A 22,630-nucleotide genomic window follows, 5' to 3' on the forward strand; every position below is an offset into this window, starting at 1 on the left:
TTGTAAGCATCTGAGCACAGAGAAATGCTCTCTGGTTCCTTTATTCCTTACTTCCAGAAGGCAAAGCAAAAATGAATGAGGTCCTGGAGGACAGTGAATGGGATTTGCCAGCTCTGGAGAAATTAACTTCTGCTTCTCCCAGGCATTCAAAATGACTGGCTGGAGAGATGCTAGAGAGCCATATGTTTTTCGTAGTGACAAAGGACATTTAAAGAAATTAAAGTCAACAGGAAATAACAGGTAAGAAATTTGAAGACATTGTAACCTCAATGGCTTCCATTCCTGTGCAAGTATTAATTCTCTTTTATTTTCAGCTGGTGCTGTCCTGAAGTGCTTCAGAAATTTTTATATATCCTTATTACAAAGAAAAACCCACAAGCTATGTCCTTGAGTTGTTCAGACTAATCCATGGGTCTGGCACCTGCAGAGCTCCTTTTGTGCTTGCCCAGGGAGATGCTTCAGCAGGAGCTGTAGGATATTGGAGTGAGGATCTGCAACCCTGAGATGGGCAGCAGCAACCATGACCTTACTTATAGACGAGGACACTTCTAGAAAGGACACCCTCTTCCAGGAATAGCCATAGACTTCCATGGGCTACACAGACAGCCAGAACATGAGACTGAAAGAAGAAATGTATAACAAGAAAATAAATCCATTTTCCCCTGTGTCTCAGCTTGACTCTCTGAATTTCATAAAACAATTTATCATAAAAAGGAAATGGGCCATTTACAATAGTGCCCAAGATTCCCTGCCCAACTGAAACTGTCTGAGTGTCCCAGCAGCCTGGCAGGCTCCAAGAACAGTTTCATCTGTGGGATTCAGGGAGATGTTTCCCACAGGCCTGCAGGACACAGATTTGTCACCATGGGACTGAATCCCTCCTTCCTCGGTGCCAGCGTCCTGCCACGTGCTGAGGCTGAAACACAGAGTGGCCAATAACCCGTGTGTTTATTCCACTTAGACCCGATTTTGCCACTGAAGCCCCTGCCCCTGGAATGGCTTCCCCTTATTTCCCAGCTCAGGATGCCGGGCTGACATGCGGCTGCTTCTCTCCCACCAGGAACTGAACATGAGCCAGCAGTGTGCCCAGGTGGCCAAGAAGGCCAATGGCATCTTGGCTTGTAGCAGAAATGGCATGACCAGCAGGTCCAGGGAGGTTATTCTCCCTCTGGACTCGGCACTGGTGAGACCGCTTCTCGAATCCTGTGTTCAGTTCTGGGCCCCTCACCACAAGAAGGATGTTGAGGCTCTGGAGCGAGTCCAGAGAAGAGCAACAAAGCTGGTGAAGGGGCTGGAGAACAGGCCTTATGAGGAGCGGCTGAGGGAGCTGGGGTTGTTTAGCCTGGAGGAGGCTGAGGGGAGACCTCATTGCTCTCTACAACTACCTGAAAGGAGGTTGTAGAGAGGAGGGTGCTGGCCTCTTCTCCCAAGTGACAGGGGACAGGACAATGGGCAATGGCCTCAAGCTCCGCCAGGGAAGGTTCAGATTGGATATCAAGAAAAAATTTTTCACAGAAAGGGTCATTGGGCACTGGAACAGGCTGCCCAGGGCGGTGTTTGAGTCCCCATCCCTGGAGGTGTTTAAAAGAGGGGTAGACGACGTGCGCAGGGACGTGGTTTAGTGATTGATGGGAACGGTTGCACTCAACGATCCCGGTGATTCTGCGATTCAATGGTTCTATGAACAGCTGCTCTCAGGAACTGAGCCACACTGACTCGCCGCCTGGCCTGCCCGACGGCGCTGGGACCGGGGCGGAGGGCAGCCCCCAGCCCCGCCGCTCGCCGCCTCCACCGGACCCCGCTGGGGGCTGTCGGCTCCCTGGCGGGCGGGGGGTACCGCGCCGCCCCGAGACCTGCCGCCCCGCCCCGCCCAATAGGGGGCGCTGCCGGCCCCGCCCCAGCCAATGGGGAGCGGCGGCGAGGCCCCGCCCGTGCCGTGCCCCCGGGGCGGGGCGGCCGCGGTGTTTCATGCGGCGCGGGCGGCGGGGTGGTGGCAGCAGCCATGGAGCGCGGCGGCACGCGGGGCTTCCTGCCTCCCTTCGCGCACTTCGCCACGCAGGCCATCCACGCCGGGCAGGAGCCCGAGCAGTGGCGCTCGGGCGCCTTGGTGCCGCCCGTCTCCCTCTCCACCACCTTCAAGCAGCAGGCGCCCGGGCAGCACGCGGTGAGCGCGGGGCGGGGGGCGGCGGGCGGTCCCGGCGCCGTGAGCCTGCGGCCGCGGGTCCGGGCCCCGCCGGGGGGCGACGCTCGGCGTTTTCTTTTCGGCACAGCCCGCGGCAGCGGCTGCTCGGCTTCCTGCGGAAAAGGACTCGGGGTGCTCGTCGATGAGAAGCTCGACATGAGCCGGCGGATGTGCGCTCGCAGCCCAGAGACCAACCGTGTGTCCTGGGCTGCATCGAGAGAAGCGTGGGCAGCGGGGCGAGGGAGGGGGTTCTGCCCCTATATTCCTCTCTTGTGAGACCTCATCTGGAGTACTGTGTCCAGTTCTGTCTTCAGTTCTCAGCATAAGAAGGAGATGGAGCTGTTGGAACGGGTGCAGAGGAAGCTACCAAGATGATCAGAGGGCTGGAACACCTCTGCTGTGAGGACAGGCTGAGAGGGATGGGGTTGTTCAGCCTGGAGAAGAGAAGGCTCCAGGGAGACCTTATAACAACCTTCCAGTACCTGAAGGGGCTACAAGAAAGCTGGGCAGGGACTGTTGTTGTAGTGATAGGATTAGAGACAATGAGTATAAAATGAAAAGGGGCTAGACATAAGGAAGACTAGACATAAGAAAGAGATTCTTCACAATGAGGGTGGTGAGGTGCTGGCACAGTTTGCCCAGGGAAGCTGTGGCTGTCCTGTCCCTGGAGCCAGGTTGTTCAGGGCCAGGTTGGATGGAGCCTTGGGCAGCCGGATCTAGTGGGATGTCTCTGGGGTTGCAGCTAGATGACCTTTAGGGTCCCTTCCAACACAAGCCATGGGTGTATGACCCATGATATATAACCCAAGCATATGATTCTCCTGCTCTCCTGCCGAGCTGAGGGTGGTTTTGCAAGTGTTTGTTCTGTGGTTGTGGCATAGAAAGTTCTGGAGGTGCTCACTGTGAAGTTTCTGATTGCTGCATTGCATGTGTGAGAGAGATAACACTGATTCGCAAGGCACAAGTGAGTCTTTGTTCCAAGCGCGAGGTCTGGACGTCACTGATGTGCTGGTTGGGCAACACAAGGTTGCCATGTGATCCTTGAGTCCAACAAAATCAGCCACACAAACTGAAATTGTGACTGCTTGTGAGTAGGCAGCTGTGTGAAAAAAGACTGCAGCAGGAAGCCTTGCGCGCTGCTCTGTGCACGTACGGATGAGCAATCTGCCACGTTCCTGAATATGATGGAGTTGTCATTAAACAGAAGTCTTGAAAGTATGCAAATACCAAGATGCTCAACCAAGTTCTCTCTGTAACAAATGCGTCCATGCATGCATGAGAATTTTATTTCTTGTTATATTTTCTCAGTATTCGCAGAACAGCTGTTGCACTGAAGTGTGTAACTTGGTCTGATTGCATGCCAGGGAACCTTTGAGCTTTTGTGAAATTTGATGTGTGCAGGTTAGCCCTGACTAGTGCCCTGCAGTATGGATCTGTTGGAACAAGTCCAGAGGAGGTCTGCGGAGATCATCAGAATGCTGGAGCACCTCCCATAGGAGGACAGGCTGAGAGTGTTGGGCTTGTTTAACCTAGAGAAGAGAATGCTCTGGGGAGACCTTAGAGCAGCCTTGTAGTACTTAAAAGGGGCCTACAGGAAAGCTGGGAAGGGGCTCTTCATCAGGGAGTGCAGAGATAGGATGGGGGGTAATTGTTTTAAGCTGAAAGAGGGAAGACTTAGTTTAGACATTAGGAATAAATTTTTATGCCGTGAGGGTGGTGAGGCACTGGAACAGGTTGCCCAGAGAAGTCATGGAAGCCCCATGCCTGGAAGTGTTCAAGGCCAGGTTGGAGGGCGCTTTGGGCAACCTGATCAGAGGAAGATGTCCCTGCCCATGGCAGGGGGGGTTGGGACTGGATGAGCTTAAAGATCTCTTTCAACCCAAATCATTCTATGTTTCTGTCTTTCAAGCAGAGCATAGCAGAGATGGGGCAGGTTCTTCCTGAGGTGTAAGAATAAGTGGACCATGTCAGACCAAGGCCTTTTCTCCAACAGTGACCAGAGATGGATATTAGGAAGAAGTAGAAGAGCGTGGCTAGCAGTGCAGTACTTCCCCCACTGCACCTCCAGAAGCTATTTACAGGTTGGGGATGCCCTGTTGGATGTGGCGCATAGCAGCCTGTTGTAGCCAGAAACCCAGCCTGCTGTTCCTGTAGGAGGTGGATGCATAACTGCAGGGCTGAGAGCAAGGGCTTTTAAAGGAACCTAGGACTGTTACTGCAAAACTTTCTCAGGGCTCTCTCAAGATATTTTTTTTTCTTGCTTTCACAATAGGGTTATGACTACAGCCGGAGTGGAAACCCTACCCGGAATTGCCTGGAGAAGGCTGTGGCAGTCCTAGATGGAGCTAAATACTGTAAGCAATTAATAGATTCCTCGAGCAGATGTCAGTGTTCGTGTATTCTGATAACATCTTCAGTAGACATGCTCTCGGGAGTGAGGCCACTGAGATAGTATCACAACAGCAGTCGTATCACAGCAAGGCTCTCGCAGCTGCTGGATACTGGTCATGGGCAAGAGCTGCTTCATCGTGTGGAAGTCTAAACACATATCGTTCAGGCAAGTCCGACTCAAGCACTGGACTTTCTGTAGTGACATTGCTTCCTCTTGCTGCATTCCTCTCATTCCTAAGCTAAACTGAATCCATCCTTGTGCAGCAGCACTGAGAGCAGTGGGAAGCAGGAGCCCCGCAGCAGCTGTACTGGGCTGCATTAGCAGTGTTCACCCTGGCTTCCACCCTGTCTAAAACCACACTGCTGCTTTTACTGAGTCCATTTAACAACTGAGATAGCGTAAGAGAGAGTGACAGAACAGGTTCCTGTTAAAAGCAAAGTGAGGCAAGTTTGACAAGGTTGTATCACATTAAAATACAGCCTTTCTGCCACTGACTCTTTTCTTTTTTTAGGTTTAGCTTATGCTTCTGGCTTAGCTGCTACTTTGAATATTACTCACCTGTTAAAAGCAGGAGATACGATTATCTGCATGGATGATGTCTATGGAGGTATGTAAATCACAAGTGCGTTTTTGATCTCCATTGTGTGAGTGATTACATGTATTACACCTGCTTGTGATTCTCAATTCAACTTTCTGAATTTCCTATGTAGGAAATTCCTTTTATTTAAAGCCTGTTCAGTCTGTGAGAACACAGAACAGTCCTGTCTGAGTTTGGTGTTAGAAATTCAAGCACTGAAAGATTCTGCGGTGCAACACGGAGGTTTAAAAAATATAGCTAACTGGTAGTATAGGCTTGAGTGAGGGGTAAATAGCAACATATTAGCGTCACACAGATTTGTTTGCAGAGCAGGACTCCCTGCATCCAATGCAACACAGCTTTCCAGCTTGTGGTATTTCTACTACTCCTTTCCTAGGTTTGATGCTTTACCAAACAGCATTTTATCTGGACGATTTCAGACAACTGTTCTGTCACATTCCCTGAAAGCACAACTTGTGTCTCTTTTGCCCATGCCTCCTGAATGCTTTAGCCCACTATCAGATTTTGACCTTGCATAGGGTTTTCTGGATCCATTCTTCCAAGAAACTCTTAAGAGTGCATCAACCTCTGCCAAAGTCCTCCAGAAGGTTAATGACACCCAAAAGTCCATAACAGGGAAGCCTGCCAGGACTGTCTGTGACAGTTGGTGTCCTCAGTACCTGACTCCTGTATTTCATTGATAGTGAAGCTTGTCTCCCTCTGTCTGCTTCAAGGATTTAGTACAAAGAGATCGAATCTGCTTGGTTTTCAAAGGAGGGTTAGAGGAGTCAGCCACAGGTAGCGTTTTCCTAAGCAATAGCTGGAAAACCTTTTAGCAAGACTAATCACCTTTGCCATTGCTGAGAGTGATTACTGTTTGCCAGTCTGATCTGTATGCTTGTGCACTAAAGATGTATATGCACACGTTTGCTTTTAATGTCTTAGTTCTGTCATGCTAGATAGCTCTTCTCCAAAGTACCTCTGGAGCCAAGATGAGTGAATACAGCAGGAATCCCTACTAGCTGTCTGCTCCTTTAATTTGCAGCCCTCCCACCACAGAACTCAGCAAATTCCAGTCATTTGTCTGAAACATATTATCAGTTTCTCGCTCAGAAAGACCCATGGGTGTATTATTTTCAAGTAAAACCAGTTCACCCACTCATTAAAGCTTCAGCTGGTGGTGGTTTTCACAGGGATGAATTCCACTGTTTCTTCCCTGAATTTTTTTTTCCATACTTTCATTGGAAAGAGACTGCCTTCCCCACAGGTGACTTTATTCCATGAGATGGTATGGCTGTGGATCTACTGCTGTCTGCTGTGGCCAGTATGTGTTCAGCCCCTTCACTCTTCCCTTGGATATGAAGGGCTCCTCATCCCTAAGTTTCATCTTGCTTTTCTCCTAGGCTGTAGTCTTCTGGCTGTTTCTAGTCCTCCTTCCTGCTCACATTTCTAACTCGTGCACTGCAGCCTGGTCCATTCTCAGCTGCTTCCTAGCTGTTGCCTGCTCTGGCTACTTTTTGCCGTGCGAGGTTTACTCTTCCATCATGCTTGCCCTGGGTAGCCTTTTGTATGTCAGCAACCTTTGAGTCTCTGGGCGTTGAGTGCTGGCATGTGTCCCTGCTCCCTCTGAGGCACTCGCTTTGGCTCATTTTTGTGACAAGCCTGGTTGGATAGGACAGCAGTACTGCGCTTGCCAACTCACAGAATCGCTAGGTTGGAAAAGACCCACTGGATCATTGAGTACAACCATTCCTATCAATGACTAAACCATTCCCCTCAGCACCTCATCCACTTGTCTTCTAAACACCTCCAGGGAAGTTAACTCAGACACCTCCCTGGGCAGCCTGTTCCAGTGCCCAATGACCCTTTCAGTGAAAATTTTTTCCCTGATGTCAAGCTTGAACCTCCCCTGGCAGAGTTTGAGGTCATTGCCCCTTGTCCTGTCCCCTGTCACTTGGGAGAAGAGGCCAGCTCCCTCCTCTCCACAATCTCCTTTCAGGTAGTTGTAGAGAGCAACTCAGCCTCCTCTTCTCCAGGCTAAACAACCCCAGCTCTCTCAGCCATTCCTCATAAGGCCTGTTCTCCAGCCCCTTCACCAGCTTTGTTGCTCTTCTCTGGACTCGCTCCAGAGCCTCAACATCCTTCTTGTGGTGAGGGGCCCAGAACTGAACACAGGATTCAAGGAGCGGTCTCACCAGTGCCGAGTCCAGAGGGAGAATAACCTCCCTGGACCTGCTGGTCACACCGTTTCTGCTACAAGCCAAGATGCCATTGGCCTTCTTGGCCACCTGGGCACACTGATGGCTCATGTTCAGACCCTGTCAACCAACACCCCCAAGTCTTTCTTTTTCAGGCAGCTCTCCAGCCAGACTTCTCCTAGTCTGTAGCACTGCACAGGGTTGTTGTGCCCCAAGTGCAGGACCCGGCATTTGGCCATGCTAACCCTCATGCCACTGGTCTCAGCCCAGCGGTCCAGCCTGTTCAGATCCCTTTGCAGAGCCTCCCTACCCTCCAGCAGATCGACACTTCAACCCAGCTTAGTGTCGTCCGCAAACTTGCTAAGGGTGCACTCGATGCCTTCATCCAGGTCATTGATAAAGACATTGAACAGGGCTGGACCCAGCACTGAGCCCTGGGGAAGCCCACTTGTCACTGGCCTCCAGCTGGATTTCACACCATTTCCCACCACTCTCTGGGCCCGGCCATCCAACCAGTTTTCCACCCAGGAGAATGTGCGCCTGTCCAGGCCAGAGGCTGACAGTTTCTGAAGCAGAATGCTGTGAGAAACTGTGTCAAAGGCTTTACTGAAGTCCAGGAAGACCACATCCACAGCCTTTCCCTCATCCAGCAGCCGAGTCACTTTATCATAGAAGGCAATCAGGTTAGTTTAGCAAGACCTTCCTTTCATGAACCTGTGTTGACTGGGCCTGATCATAGAATCATAGAATCACCAGGTTGGAAGAGATCCACCAGATCATCGAGTCCAATCACCTGGTTCTCTTGCTTGTGCTTCATGGTAGCACTCAAGATCACCTGTTCCATGACTTTCCCTGGCACTGAGGTCAGACTGACAGGCCTGTAGTTCTCTGGATCCTCCCTGCGACCCTTCTTGTAGATGGGCACAATATCAACCAGCCTCCGGTCCAGTGGAACTTCCCCAGTCAGCCAGGACTGCTGGAAGATGATGGAAAGGGGTTTGGCCAGCACATCCGCCAGCTCCTTCAATACTCTTGAGTGGATCCCATCAGGCCCCATAAACTTGTGGGTATGAACTCAAATAGGTCCAGAGTCTTCAAGGCTCTCAGAAAAACTGTAACAGAAAATTACATGCTGTTGAGGGTAGTGTGTATTGCCTAGGGTGTGTTTAAGAGATGCTGAGTTTTGGGAGGTGTGAAGAGGAGCTGTGGATAGTAACTGCCTCAGAGTTCTGGGCAGCCCTTTTTTAAAAGGGCTACTTTCAATGTAACCTCTCATTTCCATCTGGGTTTTCTGCAAGTGTGCTATTATTAAAACTAAGATGATTGCAAAGCAACTTTTCCATGGTTTGTATTTGTACAGTTGACAGCATATGTGAAAATTTCCCATGGTTGAATAAGCTTCTTACAGCACAAGAGAGAATACAGTGTATAGCTTATTGCAGAAACACAAGTCTTCTCTGAAAAAAAAAAACCCAAACCCCATAAACGTTGTTCAGACTTGGCCTGCAGCACACAGAGTCCTGCTCGCTCTGCATGTCCCATGAGTTTATGGCTAAATGGCGATCGGATGTTCTGCATAAGTGAGTAAATGTTCAATAACCTTAGCAAAAAGACCTAATTAATTAATTTTTAATCCAGATGGCATTGTGAGATAGTCAGCAAGTTGCACATCTAGTGATCAACTGGTTGTTTCTGGTTTCTTCTTTTAGTCTGTCCAATGAAAGGCTTCAAATATGGAAAGAAAGGAAATAATCACTATTTTATCTTCTTTACTACGTGTTTATTTAATTGAATGGTAAGAAACATAGTAGCTGGAGTGTAACCCTTGATTCTTCCTTTCCCAGATTCTCAGTTAAGCTTATTAAATAGAAAAAAAAAATTAAAAGTAAGTTGTGGAAAAAAGTTACTAAAAATGGGGTGGGGGGAAGAGAGTACAAGACTTGGCAAAGAGCTGGAGGAGAAGATAGGAGCAGGCAGACTAAGAAAGGTCTACTGAATTTTCTGGTTAAAAGTCCCTGAGCAGCTATTAACTGAGCATATTTCATACATCACTCTGATTCCATGTTCCCGTTTTTACTTCTCTGTGATGTTTTTTAAACTTTCTAGAAAAAAAGAACCACTAATGTGCTATATTTATGGCGTACAGCATAAAAACTGCACTTTCCTGACTTTCCATGGATGCATACAAGAGGCTGGAGATCAGTGAAAAAAAGTGAAGGAAGTTGCTTCATTTTTTGTCTCTGATTTTTTGTTTTGTTTGATTTGGAATTGTTTGGGTTTTTTTTTAGGTACAAACAGATACTTCAGAGAAGTAGCCATGAAAATGGGTTTGAATGTCAATTTTGTTGACTGTACAAAACCGGAATGCCTGGAAGCTGCAATTACGCCAAAGACCAAGGTATGGGCAATGAAAATTGCTGAACCTCCTTGCTTAATGTTGTTAAATGATTTTATTCTTGCTTCTGTGGTATTGAGGGTATGCATGAAGCGGAGGGAGCTGCAGGGTTGGCCTCTGCAGGGAGAGGTTCGAGTGCAGCTGGCTTTGGCATGTTCCCACTGCAGGCCACTTGGTGATGTTTGTGCCTTATTGAAGTGGAAGATAATTCAGCTGGTAAAGGCTTCCAAACCTGCAGTTCTAAGGGTTTTCTTCTGGCTATGCCAGGCCTTCCTCAGGTGTTCTCAAAAGTTTTGATGTTCTTCTTGCGTATCAGTCACTTTTGTGAAAACTACTGCCACTCCCCAGAAACTTTGCCTTTATTCAGTAGGGATGCTTTCTTAGTTCCCCTCTGCAAACCCACATGGGAAGCTGGCGCTTAGCGAGTTAAGATTTAAAGGCATTTGACTTACACATGTATCACCAGCAGCAGTGTCTGATCTCTAAACTGATGTTTTGTGTTGTTGAATTGCTCCAGCTCGTTTGGATTGAAACACCCACAAACCCCACGCTGAAGATCATTGACATTCAGGCCTGTGCAGATGTAGTGCATAAACATAAAGGTGTTCTTCTAGTGGTAGACAACACTTTTATGTCTGCTTATTTCCAGGTAAGCACTTTGTTTGCAATTACCCTGTTATTTCAGTGTATTTGAAGCTAGACCAAACTAATCCCTTGTGTTTCAGGTCTAAAGTAAAACTTTTTTATGAGTGCAAAAGGCAAAGTGCCTTTGTTTTTGTTAAGGGTACAGAAGTCTTTATAAATTAAGAGAGCTTTACAGAAGGTGTTAATGCTTAGCTAAAGCAGCACTTGACTTTGTCTTGTGTGTACCAAAGGCTTGGTAATTTCCCTCTTCTCCACACACTGTATATTACTTCCAAAAGGCATGTATGAAAGATGAAAAGGAAGCATCTGGATATACAAGCTAGTTAATGTATCTTTTATTAGCCTGGTGCTAAGAAGGAGTCAGTCATAATGATTAATTCTAGTAAGAAAATAGGTAATGTCTTTAAACCTCTGCAGACTGCTGCTGATTCGTGGTGCTAAGATCATCATCTTGGAGTGATTTGTACAGCAGTATTGAATGTAAAAGGTGTTTATGCTGCTGTTCTCCTGCCTGCACATTGGGAATGCATGTTCTCCACATTCCTTGAATGGAAGTCAGTGTTTAATCTGACAGCAGTCTTTTATTCTAAGTCTACTTGCTTTGTTACTTTTTAACATATTGGTTCTCTTCAGTCTTTGTAATATGTTTATATTATGTTTATATTATGTGCAAAGTCCTTTACTTAGTGACCGATTAAAAAAAATATTGTTCATGACTTCTCGCCCATCACCATCTCAGTTTGTTTCCCACCTTAAAAAAGGTCCTGGGAAGAAAGCTGAGAAGCTGGGGGTGAAAGACCTGGCAAACAAAACCCTTTGCACTTTTTTTTCAGGTTTTCAGTTGTTCTTTTGGTGCAGTTTCACCAATGCTGATATCTAGAAAACAATGCCATATTTTTTTTTTTGCATTGTGGACTGTGAGGTCTTAATTTTCTAAGGAAATATATTTTAAAGTAAATACCGTTACTGATCCCTGCCTCAGCTAAGCAATATAACTGTTTTTTCACACATATGAGCAGGTGGTATGTTAGATGTTTTCAATCACTCCTCTCCCTGAAGCTGATGGGAATTAGACCAGGGCTTTTAAATCACATTTTATTGTGGGTTCTTTTTATTGTGCTTATCTGGAATTCAGACTGCTTCCCTGTACTATGGTGTTTGCAGTGTATTATTTCTGTCTTCCTTCTCAGGTTTTCGTCTTTAGGGTGTTAGGGTGTTAAGTTTGGTGTTATTTTTTGTAGTTGTTTTTTTTTTTTTTAGTTTCTCCACCTATTGCTCTTTTCTGTGTTGGATCACAGCTTTTCTGGATAGCTTGAACATTGAACTGGAGTGCACAAAAGCTTTAATCAGAGTTATTATTTTCATTTCATTTCAGCGTCCTTTGTCTCTGGGGGCTGATATCTGTATGTATTCTGCAACCAAGTACATGAATGGTAAGTAAGCAAGCTCAAAACTCAGGCTAGCTGTTTAAAAACAGTCTGGCTGCAGGCAGTTCCCAAAACCCAATGTTCTTGCCAGTAGTTCTTAGATGGACTATTAAAGGAAATGGGCCATTGAACTGACATTAGTCTTCCTAGCTCCTCAGCTATTCATGTAAGAAGGAATATTGACCAGGTGTCAAATAATAGACCTAGAGGTGTTTATAGCCATGTTGACTTTAATTTGACTACAACAAAGCCGGTGTCTTCAGTAGAAGGTATTTCAGAAATTGTATTAACATTCAAAGGAGATTTAATAAGGCTGTGTTGGAGCCTGCCCAGAAGCACGTCCGCTGTGGTGTTTCCCAAACCGCCCGGGCTGGGAGCTAAGGTGACTGTATCTGTGCTGTAACCGCGTGTCCCTGGCAGTGTGGACGTAAGTGGAAGTTTCCTGGCTGGCCTTCAACTCTTGCAGCCTGGCGCTGCTCTGCAGGACACACTTGATTCCTCTTCCACATCCTGCTTTCTGGGAGTTAGCAGTGGCAGGTGTAGGAAGTGTCTGGGGGTGCATGTACAGCCCCTGGCAGAGCACACTGCTGAAATCTGCCTTATGATTCATGTGCTGCAGAGCAAGGACAGCTGTAGCAATGAGAAGGAACCCAGATTCTTGCTAAATGGGACTGTATTAGCACCAAGACTGGGAAAATGGGTGTTTGTGGCAGAACCCTGGAGCAGATGGAGTGACTGATTCTGTTCTTGTCTTCCATTTTTAGGGCATAGTGATGTTGTAATGGGACTTGTTTCAGTAAACTGTGATGACCTCTACGAAAGGCTCAAATTCTTACAAAACTGTAAGTAGTCAATATAGGAAATACCTTGAAATAAATCATATTCAATTATACCAGCTTGTAATGCTCACATGCACAGAAGTATCTAGAGATGTAGCTCAGGCAATTAGATGTGCATAAGTGTAAATGACTGGAGAGAAAGCAGTAACACAAATGTAAGAAACCTGAATTCCCTGCCTTTCACTGATGCACAGGGTGGCCTTGCGCAAACAGGATCACTTTCAGTGTGCCTCTGTGGCTCCTCTCCTAAATAGAATTCATGACACTGGTCTCTACATCTGACTGCTTCTATGATATAGAAAAGCACTGGGAGCAGCATGGGTTGTTCAGCATTTGCTCACCAGTGGCTGGTGAGTGGGGTGTTAGCTGCAGGGCTGCAGTTCCCCTCTATCCCTGCCTTCCCCCAAGAAGTGTGTGCCCTGCTGCTCCCGAGGGAGGACTTTGTGGTGGAGCCTCTCTCTGTTGTGTTTCCTGGAGCTACGTGCTGGTGTGGCACAGGGATCTCTGCCTATATTCTGTACTTCATGCACAGAGGCAGGAGATGTGGCACAACCTGAAAGCATCAGCTGCAGAGCAGCTGCAGTCTTGTCAGCTGTGTGCAGCACCTGCAGTTATGTGGGGTATGTGGGGTGTGACTGCTTACAAAGTGTCTCTTTGAGTTATAAATAAGACCTTGGTAGAAAGAGTACCATCATTTCCTGTGTTCAGTTGACTTCATGCATAAAGACGCAAACAAATCTTCAAAGTATGCATTTATTTAACTTTGTCTAACTTCTGTCATGTACATCTGGGGTTTTTAAACTCATTTACACATCAGGGGATGTGCCTAATGTAGAATTTTCATATATAGGTTGGTTTTAACAATTTTACTGCTTTTAATTGTAATGAGTAAATTTCTGCAGTTTTCTCTCTCTCTCCTGTCTACAACAGAAGCTGTAAAGGCATATTATGTCTAATATATTTAATCCTTGAAGGTCTCAGCTTGTTAATTCAGCTCATTAATTGGCATCCCATATGTGGGAGGTGAGGAGCACATTGCATCATGTCTTTGCACTTGTCGTGTTGTAACTTTAGAGATTTTGGAGATTAGAACTGTGTTTTGTTTTACTTAAAAAAAAAAACCCAACCCTTTTTTTAATATGGAATTTTGGTTTGATTTCTGTAGCTCTTGGGGCTATTCCATCTCCCTTTGACTGTTACCTGTGCAATCGTGGTTTGAAGACACTGCAAATCCGGATGAAACAACATTTCCACAATGCATTAGCTGTTGCCCGATTTCTTGAGTCTGATTCCCGAGTGGAAAAAGTAATTTTCCCAGGTAGGCTGGCAAGATTTCAGAGCAGGTGACTCCTTAGAGTGAGGCTGGATTTGGGGACTGTGTTGCTACGTGCTTGTTAGAGCACTCCTCACAGTCAGTGACTCTGGGTTAGGTGTCTACCTTGGTCATGGGCTGTTCCATCACAGAACTGCTGAAGGTGAACAGTTTTTCCCTTTGAAGTGATGATAATTAACTTAAAGTGGCTTCTACAAATTTCAGGTTTGCCTTCGCACCCCCAGCATGAGCTGGTCAAGCGACAGTGCAGTGGTTGTCCTGGGATGTTATCCTTTTACATTAAAGGAAAGCTCGAACATGCTACTGCCTTTCTCAAGAATTTAAAGGTAAATGACTCTAAATAGCCACTGCCTTAGAAGGAATTCCTGGAAACACAGAATGTTTTGGGTTAGAAGGGATCTTAAAGATCATCTAGTTCCAACTCCCTGCCATGGGCAGGAGCACCTTCCACTGGATCAGGTTGCTCAAAGTCTCATCCAGCCTGGCCTTGAACACCTCCAGGGACTGGGCATCCATGACTTCTCTGGCCATCCTTTTCCAGTGCCTCACCACCCTCTTAGACTTGAGGACTTGAGCCTTGGACAGGACTTGAACCTGTCCTACTGAGGGTCACAATGGAAGGAAGTGGTTTTAGTTGGGATTCGAGAAGAGTATTCCTCTGTACTTCCAAAGCTCCTAAAGTCTTCTGGGCGTAACCATCTCTAAATAATAGATTATTTGTAAATGGGAGGCTGCTGAGAGGAAACAGAAAGATACCTCAGCTCATTTGAAGGGTTTGTTTACACAGTAGGGTGTAGTGTATACAGGTTAGCTCAGACATTGCTTCTAATAAAGGGCTTGCATACCAGCCTTTTGCTAACATTCTTGTAGTATTTGAAAGCAGAGGAGCCCTGGCTGGTGTAATATTGTTGTAATATTTCAAAGAACTCATCAGGAGAAAAGCTCATTGAGAAATGATGTGAATCATGAAGCAAAGAGGGAGTCCCTCAGCTTGGAGAGCAGATGTTTGTTTGTATTTCCTAAACCACAGGCTTTTGCTTATGTCTTTACAATGTATTAATTCTGACCATACTCATTAGCGTGTTGGCTAGTCTCTGATTCGTTTTCTTCCTGCTTTTGCGTTTTTGCTGTTTTGTTCTTGGAAAAAGAAATAACTCATGATTGACAAAGGTAAATTAGAACTTCCTTCTCCTCCTCGTCTGTCTTACTTGCCAGGTAGTGTTATCAACTGAAAAATAATTTACTAAAGATATCCTTTTATGTGAGAGACAGCATTTAATCCTGGCACGGGAGATCTACCAGCTTTGACAAAAAGCATCAGGGAGTACAGTACTTCCAGTAGTCCCTAGTTGTATATTCACTTCAGCCCTTTAGCTTGAGTAGACATCAGTTTGTCACTCATTTGGTACAGAAGTGAAGCCATAAACGAGACTGAGTGGGGGATTTTCTGGTTGATAGGTGTAGTTGTTTGGTTTTGGGTTTTTTTAAAAGGATAAAAAAATCAATGTGAGCAACTGGGGCTGCAGAGAGGTGTTGAGGGCAGTAAGCGCATTTCATCAGACCAGTTGTGAAGCTGTGCTTGAGTGCAGCTGGCTTGCTAGAGAGCCTTTTTGTCATCCAGGAATATATGTCCGTATTTCAAAGATCACTGCTAACGATAAGCGTTCCGCAAACAGTGGTCCTGTTAGGCACTGAGAAATTTAGGCTGCTTTTCAAAATACTAAGATAGCTGTCAGACTCGAGCAATGGTTAAAAAAAATCTGTTCAGCCTCACGGGGAGAATCAGAAATGTTTGGGTCAAGTCTGTCAAGTCTGCTGTTTGCCATCCTGAAAAGCAAAAATGGTGAATATAAACATGGATGAGCATTGCTGAAAGAAGAGTGTAAGGATAAGATATAACTGCTTCAAGCATAACTGGAATTTTGGTGATCTGAGTTTTGTTTTATTGAGGCAGCCTGCTCTATCCTTCCTCTGAACAGAAGGAAAGCTCCAGTGGCGCCCAGCAGAGCCTGCTCCTTCCTGTTGTGTTTTCCCTTCTGCTTGTCCTCTATTGCTGCCTGTGCATTGCGTCCAAGGAACTACTCCCAAGTTAGATTTGCTCAACATGGGCATATTTTGATCACTTTTGCATTAGTGTCTCTTCAGAGCCTTTTTAGGGCAAGCCTATTTTCAATCTTAATGTTTTTTACCTGTTAAGTATACACTTTTTTCCTAATTACAGCTCATACCTTTTATAATCTAAAAGTTACTATGGAAAAACTTACATAAAATATTCAAAAGTAAGAAAACTAAGCATACCTTTTTCCCCTAGTGTCTCTTTCTAAGCATTCATAACATTACACTTCTTTTGTTAACTTCTGTTTAATTTTTTCCACTAGGTGTTTGCACTGGCTGAGAGCCTGGGTGGATATGAAAGCCTAGCAGAGCATCCGTAAGTCATTCTTCATCTTAAAAGTCTAAAAATAGCTGCAGAGTAACAAAAAAGTTTCTTATCTATTTTTATGAGAGTTCTAAAATTTTCTAGTGCATGGAACTAAGATATTTTGCATGCAATTGAGAGTCAAGGATAGTATGCTGTACAGCACAAAACCCAGCGGCTACTTCCCAAATGGGCATGACTTTCCTGAATATAAGAATGCAATGATGAAAGGATTTCTATGCTTCCTTGTTTTAACTGGGTGAAAGGATTTCTATGCTTCCTTGTTTTAACTGGGAGACTGAGCTGCAATTTGTTGCTATGATAACAAATCCAGGAAATCAGCATGTGTTTGAATAAGTAGGATTGAGCAGCTTTGGTTATGTTGTTGAGGAAAGAAATCTGCCATTCGGTCTGCTTACACAAGAGGGCATGTTCAGTACGCTACACCCAGCAGCATCTCTCTCCGTGGCAGGTACATTTTGTGGGGATTTTGGTAACACTTAGTTCCCCCCATCTAGGTTAAAAGGCTAATAATGGGATCTTTATGGAACTGGATTATTTTATTTGTATCCAACTTGCTTTCAAAAAGATACATGGAACATTATAACTAAACTTACATGCTAAATCATTTCAGTTGCTCATTTTAGAATAACAGCAAAGCTTAAAACCCTCGAGCACCTGAAATGTAGTTGTTAACTGGTGGATATCAGTGACTGAGCACAATGGGGAAAGAGCTTTTTACCTCTGTCTTCCATAGCTGGAGAGAACACACTCATCAATGTAAGTGGTCCAGTTTGACAGGTGATCTGAAAACACCAGAACTTAAAAAAAACAGATCTGGAGATTTAATACTGCAAATGGTATACTATAGCTATTTCTCCACAGGCTTAAATTAGAGCTCTTGGATACTGTTTTTCAGAAAAGAAACCCATTAAAAGTCTGGAAGGAAGAGGAATAGGATTTTTCCTCCCTGCTTTTTAATTTCCAGATTGTTAATATCCACTTCTTATTCACTGTTTGTAGCTTGGAAATAGTCTTGAAGCACTGGGATATACAAGTCACTGACTTGTCTGCAGTTTGCATAATTTACAGCAACTGATGACCGTCTCTCCTTCCATTTCTGGGTTAACCAGCAGGTGGTACACACAAGGTGTAAAGTCTTCATGGAATTTCAGGGGATGCTAGCAGGAAACCAATTTCTTTGGTCTTTACTGATAAAAGTAAAAACTCCTTAGAAGAAAGGCTATTTTTTCCTCTAGGGCCATCATGACTCACGCTTCAGTGCCTAAGAAAGATAGAGAAGCTCTTGGAATCAGTGATACATTAATTCGCCTGTCAGTTGGTTTGGAAGATGAAGAAGATTTACTGGAAGATCTAGATCAAGCTCTGAAAGCTGCGGTAAGTGGGTTGTTACCTTAGTGCCATCACTCAAAATCATTTCCCCTCTAGTTCTCTGCTTTTCTTGCTAAACTGTCTCCTGGCAATTCTTACCTCACTTAATTTTTAAGCTACTCATGACTGTGCCTTTCAAAGTATGTGTGCAGCTGTAGAGCTGTTGTCGTTCAGTTTCTGCGTGCAGCAGAGTTTACAGGCCCTGTCAGTCACAGTTTGAATTGGCGTAGGTTCAGCTACTGGCGCCTGAGTGACAGGGAGAGTCACTCAAGTCAGGCTGAGGGGAGACTCTCATATGGGCAGCTCACTGAGTGCTTCCGTTCTCATGCCATAGTTTAGAGAGGGTTGAAATACATTAAGGAACTTCAAGAAAACAGCTTCTACCAAATGTAAGTGTAACATTTGAGTAAGGGCATTTTGTTTATAAGCACTATATCTACTCAACCCAGAATTGTGTATTTTGGCAAAGGATTAAAAATATTCTTTACATGTGGTGGTCTGTGTGGTGCCATGTATTTACTTTCCTTCTCCAAGCAGTTCACCTAAATACATGAGGTGTAGAACTGTTTGTGTACGAGTATAAATATGTGTGTATGTGCAGGTCTCCCCTGGTTAAATGTGCCTTGTCTTTTGGTCCTACACGGATTTGTGCTGTGCTTTGGATTGGCTACTGCTGTGACTGATGGAATAATGTTTTTTTTTTGGAAGCTGCTTTTTTAAATCACTTTTTTATTTTTACTGGAAAAGGTTAGCCATAGTTGAAAAATATGAAGTGTGGGCCCTTGGCTTTGAAGCGGTATGTCAGTCTAATTGATCCCCTTTGGCAGCTGCAGACTTGCAGCTTGATGTGCCAGTATTTCACTGCAGAACATGCCATGTCATGCTCTACTCTGTATTTATCATGCTATGACTTATCAAGGGCATTGCCAATGTCTCTGGTTTCTGCAATTGCAAATTACTTATTAGATGAGTTTCCCAGATGGTCTTAGGAAGCACATCACATCATGTAAAAGGTCCTTTGTTTTTCTCAGAAGGAGGTCCCTGACCTTCAGGTACGCAGGAAAATTCCTCTTGATGTGAAATCTCGTGGCAGCTTTGGGTCTGAGCATGTAAGCAAGGCACGTGAACTAGATGCCTTAAGCCTACCCAGGCACCCTGCCTCAACTTATAATTCTGTCTGTTCTACAGAGCTTCAGTGGAAGATGAAAATCTTTCCAGCCTTCATAAGCATTATTATGTGTTGTGGAGAGGTTCCCTCCCGATACTGGCAGGCAACAAAAAGATCCCAGAGATAGTGCTGCCAGAGCAAAGTGCTAGCCAGTCCTTGCAAATGCTGTTGCTGATCTTGGGATATCTATTGCTGAAGGATGCATACTAGATCTTTGGTTCTTGTTGCAAGCTTAGTTTTCATTCTGAGGAACTACCAGCTACTGTCACATAATCCCATCTATAAAATTTGTTATTCTGTCTTTACAACTTTAGGTTCTGTTCCCAAGTATCCCGTTTGCCTGATATAGAACTTCACTCCTGGAAAGTCAAAAACTTTTGATTTACAAAATTGAAATGTACTCCTAGTCTGTTTGTATCCAGTTGGTCACCCATTGCTCCCACACAGGCCGATGGAGGTATTAGGCATGTTGCTACCAGGCAGTGAAAACATTTCCTCAGGGCAGCATGCTCTCTGCCATGCCCTGAGGTGGGTAGGAGGGTCAAGGAGAGGAGGAGTCAAACCCAGGACTGCAGTGAGGCGCATGCGTAAGGGGGTTTCAGCAAGTATTGGGGTGAAGTTTAATAAATAACCACACTAAAAAAGCATGAATTTCTTTCTTCCCTTATCCCAAGTTATGCTTTTGTACTGCAGGAATACTGTACCTCTTGTTAGTTTGTCTGTTTGGTTTTTTTGATTGGGAATTATGCAGATTTGTTGACTTCTTGGGAGTCTTTGCAATGCTGAGGACAGAGTTCACAGTCTTTGGTGGACCTTGAGTCAGCTCCAGGTTAATGGCTGAGGCAGCTCTAGGTTCAGCACTACCTTGTTCTTTTTCTTCCCCCAAAAGAATTAAGAAAATAAAGGTTTTTGAAAGAGAGCGTTATCTGTGTGGGAGAGTATGGTGGTGGTGGGTATGCTATAAATTTGGGTCCTGCAACAATTGTAGCATGTGTAGTAGTCATATGTGGTGTACAGAGAGGAAATATTTTGTTCTTCTGTTTTTTCTTTCTTTTTTTTTTCTTTTTGTTTGGCGAAATAGAAAATTAGTCACAGTAACCGCATGTACTGTATGCCAGCCCAGAGCATGAAGATAATTGAATGCTGAAATGTATCTGATTTATGAGAAGGAAAAATAAAATGCATGGTTCTTACAGATGCATAGCATAATTATCTCACGTTCTTACTTGTCGTTTCAGTTTGCAGACCGTAAACCTTGACATGTAAAACCAGAACTTGGAATTGAATGAAACGGCTAAAGAAGATAACACGGAACACTGAATCGCTAATGATTTTCCTTTGATTTGCCTTTGCGAATTGAAATCTGCTCTGTCTGACACTGGGAGTTCTCACTTTGTGCTGCTAGGTTTATTCTACTGATGTCTGTATATGGACTGTGCACTGTGGCACACAGCCTGGGTTCTCCTGGGGGGCCACTTTTGTTTAGCTGGAATCCTTTGGCTTTGGAATTTGTGGAGTTGCTAAGTTGTGTTCGAGAACAGCCATGATGCGCACTCAGGAATCTGATCTGGGTTCTGTCAGTGGAGATCAGTGTTTCTCATTTGTCATAGTAGTGGTGCAGGATGTTAGATCAGAAGGGCTAGTGTCTGTTCCTGCTCTTCAGGATGCACGGTTAATTTTCTCTTTGCCTCTAATCCAACAGTCCAACTTAAAATGTGCTGATTTAACTTAGATTTTCTTTTGATTAGGTTGGAAATGTGGTTAAATGCTTTTTCATCTGTTGATATTTATGGAGTATTAAAAATAAAGCAAAACCCAACACCTGGTAAACAGTAGTAACTTCCTAAAGAGGATTCTTTCCCTTTTTAAAAAAATCATGTAATGTTAATTGTGCTAATGATTTAATTTACATTGGGAACTAGAATAATTTTAATTAAAATATGCTTTGAATTTCCCTGATGTGTTATGTGTTTTGCCATTTGCATATTCTACTTTCATTCAAAACCAGATGATAAAATGACACTGGATTTGTGTAAGTTTTCCTATGGGAAAATGATGTCATTGATGTTTTTACTGTCAGCAGTGTGCTGAGAGCCTAGGATCTGCTTTTGGGATGATAAAGTAAGTCAGAAGTGGTGGAGCTGTGGTTTGCACAGCAGTGGTGGTGGTGCAGGCACACTGAACCTTTGTCATGGTGCATCGGTCTGCTGGCCCTGAGAGGGGACCAGCACAGAGAGTGTGTGTCTGCATCTGCTTGCTGAGAACTGCAGAGCCCTGCCTGCCTTACATGGCCCAGAACAGCGTCTGTGCTCAAGCAGAGATTTAAATTGGTAGAGATTTCTATTTGTTGTAATTAAAATAAGGCTGTGCATTCTATACCAGGTCAATAATAGTATTTTGGTGTGAACTACAGTACAAAGATAATCCTATCATCCTGTCCAGGCACTGTGCCTTCTGAGCAGCAAACTATTACATATATCAACACAGAAATAGACTACTCCGGATTATCTAGAATGATTAAATAAAGATTAACTCTTGGGAGAACTGAGGTGAAGGTATGCAGGGCTGACAAACACCACATTTACTTATTTGCGCTACTAAGTACGTCATAAAAGTCTGCACAGAATGAGTAAGATGCGACGGGGGTGTAGGATGGAGTGGCTAAGCCCTGTGGCACTGTGAGTTGGCAAAAGATAGCTTGGTCTGCAAAATAAGCTTGATTTTTGCAAAAGAGAGCGGCTGGCAAAGGGGGTGGCCGGCAACTGGCAATTGCATCTGGTAAATCAGACAGATTGAGCGGTGGCTTGACATTCATATCAGCTAAGCGACACCTGGGGTGGGGTGAAGGCCTTACAGCCTGGTGTTGTTTCCCATAAAAACAAAGACAACCCAGAAAGCATGAACTGAGCTCCCCACTCCAGAGGTGCGGCAAAATGTTGAATCCCCACTTCAGAGGACACAAGCGTCCTTGCCAAGAGCCAATAAATACCTACTAGTTGACTTAGACCCACCCTGTCAAGAAGCACTAAAAAACTTCTCAAAAGGTATAAAATTGGCGTCTGAGGCCCTTTTTACCTTGAGAGGAGGGGTCACACGACTACCTTAACTGACCGACATGTCAATGGGCCTGAACATCTCTTCCTTTCCCCCCAGAAGGGACACCTTTTTGGTAAGAATTGTGCACTTCTGACTCTTGTCAGATGTTCTCTGGGGAAAATTACTAACTCAAGTTTTATTTCATTATCACTTGCTTTATATATACTAAGTGTTAACCAATTGTAAGTGTTTAAGTGCTAAACACAGCAGTGAATTTATCATGGTAATCCTGAATTTGTTTTCATTGTTCTAATTAAATTACTTATCAGTTCAGCATTGCAAAATTATCTCTGACAGGCTTTGCTGCAAGTGGTTGCTGGCTGCCCTATTTGGGCTACAAGCCACACTTATTAACTTCGTGAGTACCAGTCTCTAAGGAGAACCTCACAGGCAACCAGATTCTGACTCGTGGCAAAAGTGTGTATAAGCACACACACATAATCTTAGTCATAAACCGTCGACCAAGTCTGGGACTAGAGAATCGATCCAGCTGCGTCTAGATGTCCTCTCTGAGGGGTGTTTAGGAAGCAAGAGGGTCTTTCTTGAGCCTTGTGACTCGATGGGAGG

At 44.8% G+C, this 22,630-nt stretch overlaps 1 protein-coding gene across 1 annotated transcript; it reads left to right on the forward strand.

Annotated features, from left to right (window-relative positions):
• Nucleotides 1-1,969: 1,969 nt before the first annotated feature.
• LOC138723167 (cystathionine gamma-lyase-like) lies at nucleotides 1,970-20,921 on the forward strand. Its single transcript, XM_069862072.1, has 12 exons — nucleotides 1,970-2,164; nucleotides 4,455-4,536; nucleotides 5,086-5,181; nucleotides 9,638-9,747; nucleotides 10,262-10,393; nucleotides 11,765-11,822; nucleotides 12,581-12,658; nucleotides 13,821-13,973; nucleotides 14,193-14,314; nucleotides 16,367-16,419; nucleotides 17,667-17,805; nucleotides 20,206-20,921. The coding sequence occupies exons 1-12, from the start codon at nucleotides 2,003-2,005 to the stop codon at nucleotides 20,224-20,226; spliced, it is 1,206 nt and encodes a 401-aa protein (XP_069718173.1). The 5' UTR covers nucleotides 1,970-2,002; the 3' UTR covers nucleotides 20,227-20,921.
• The last annotated feature ends 1,709 nt before the right edge of the window (nucleotides 20,922-22,630 follow it).

This window comes from Phaenicophaeus curvirostris, chromosome 8 (genome assembly GCF_032191515.1).
Source record: "Phaenicophaeus curvirostris isolate KB17595 chromosome 8, BPBGC_Pcur_1.0, whole genome shotgun sequence".
NCBI lineage: Eukaryota > Metazoa > Chordata > Aves > Cuculiformes > Cuculidae > Phaenicophaeus > Phaenicophaeus curvirostris.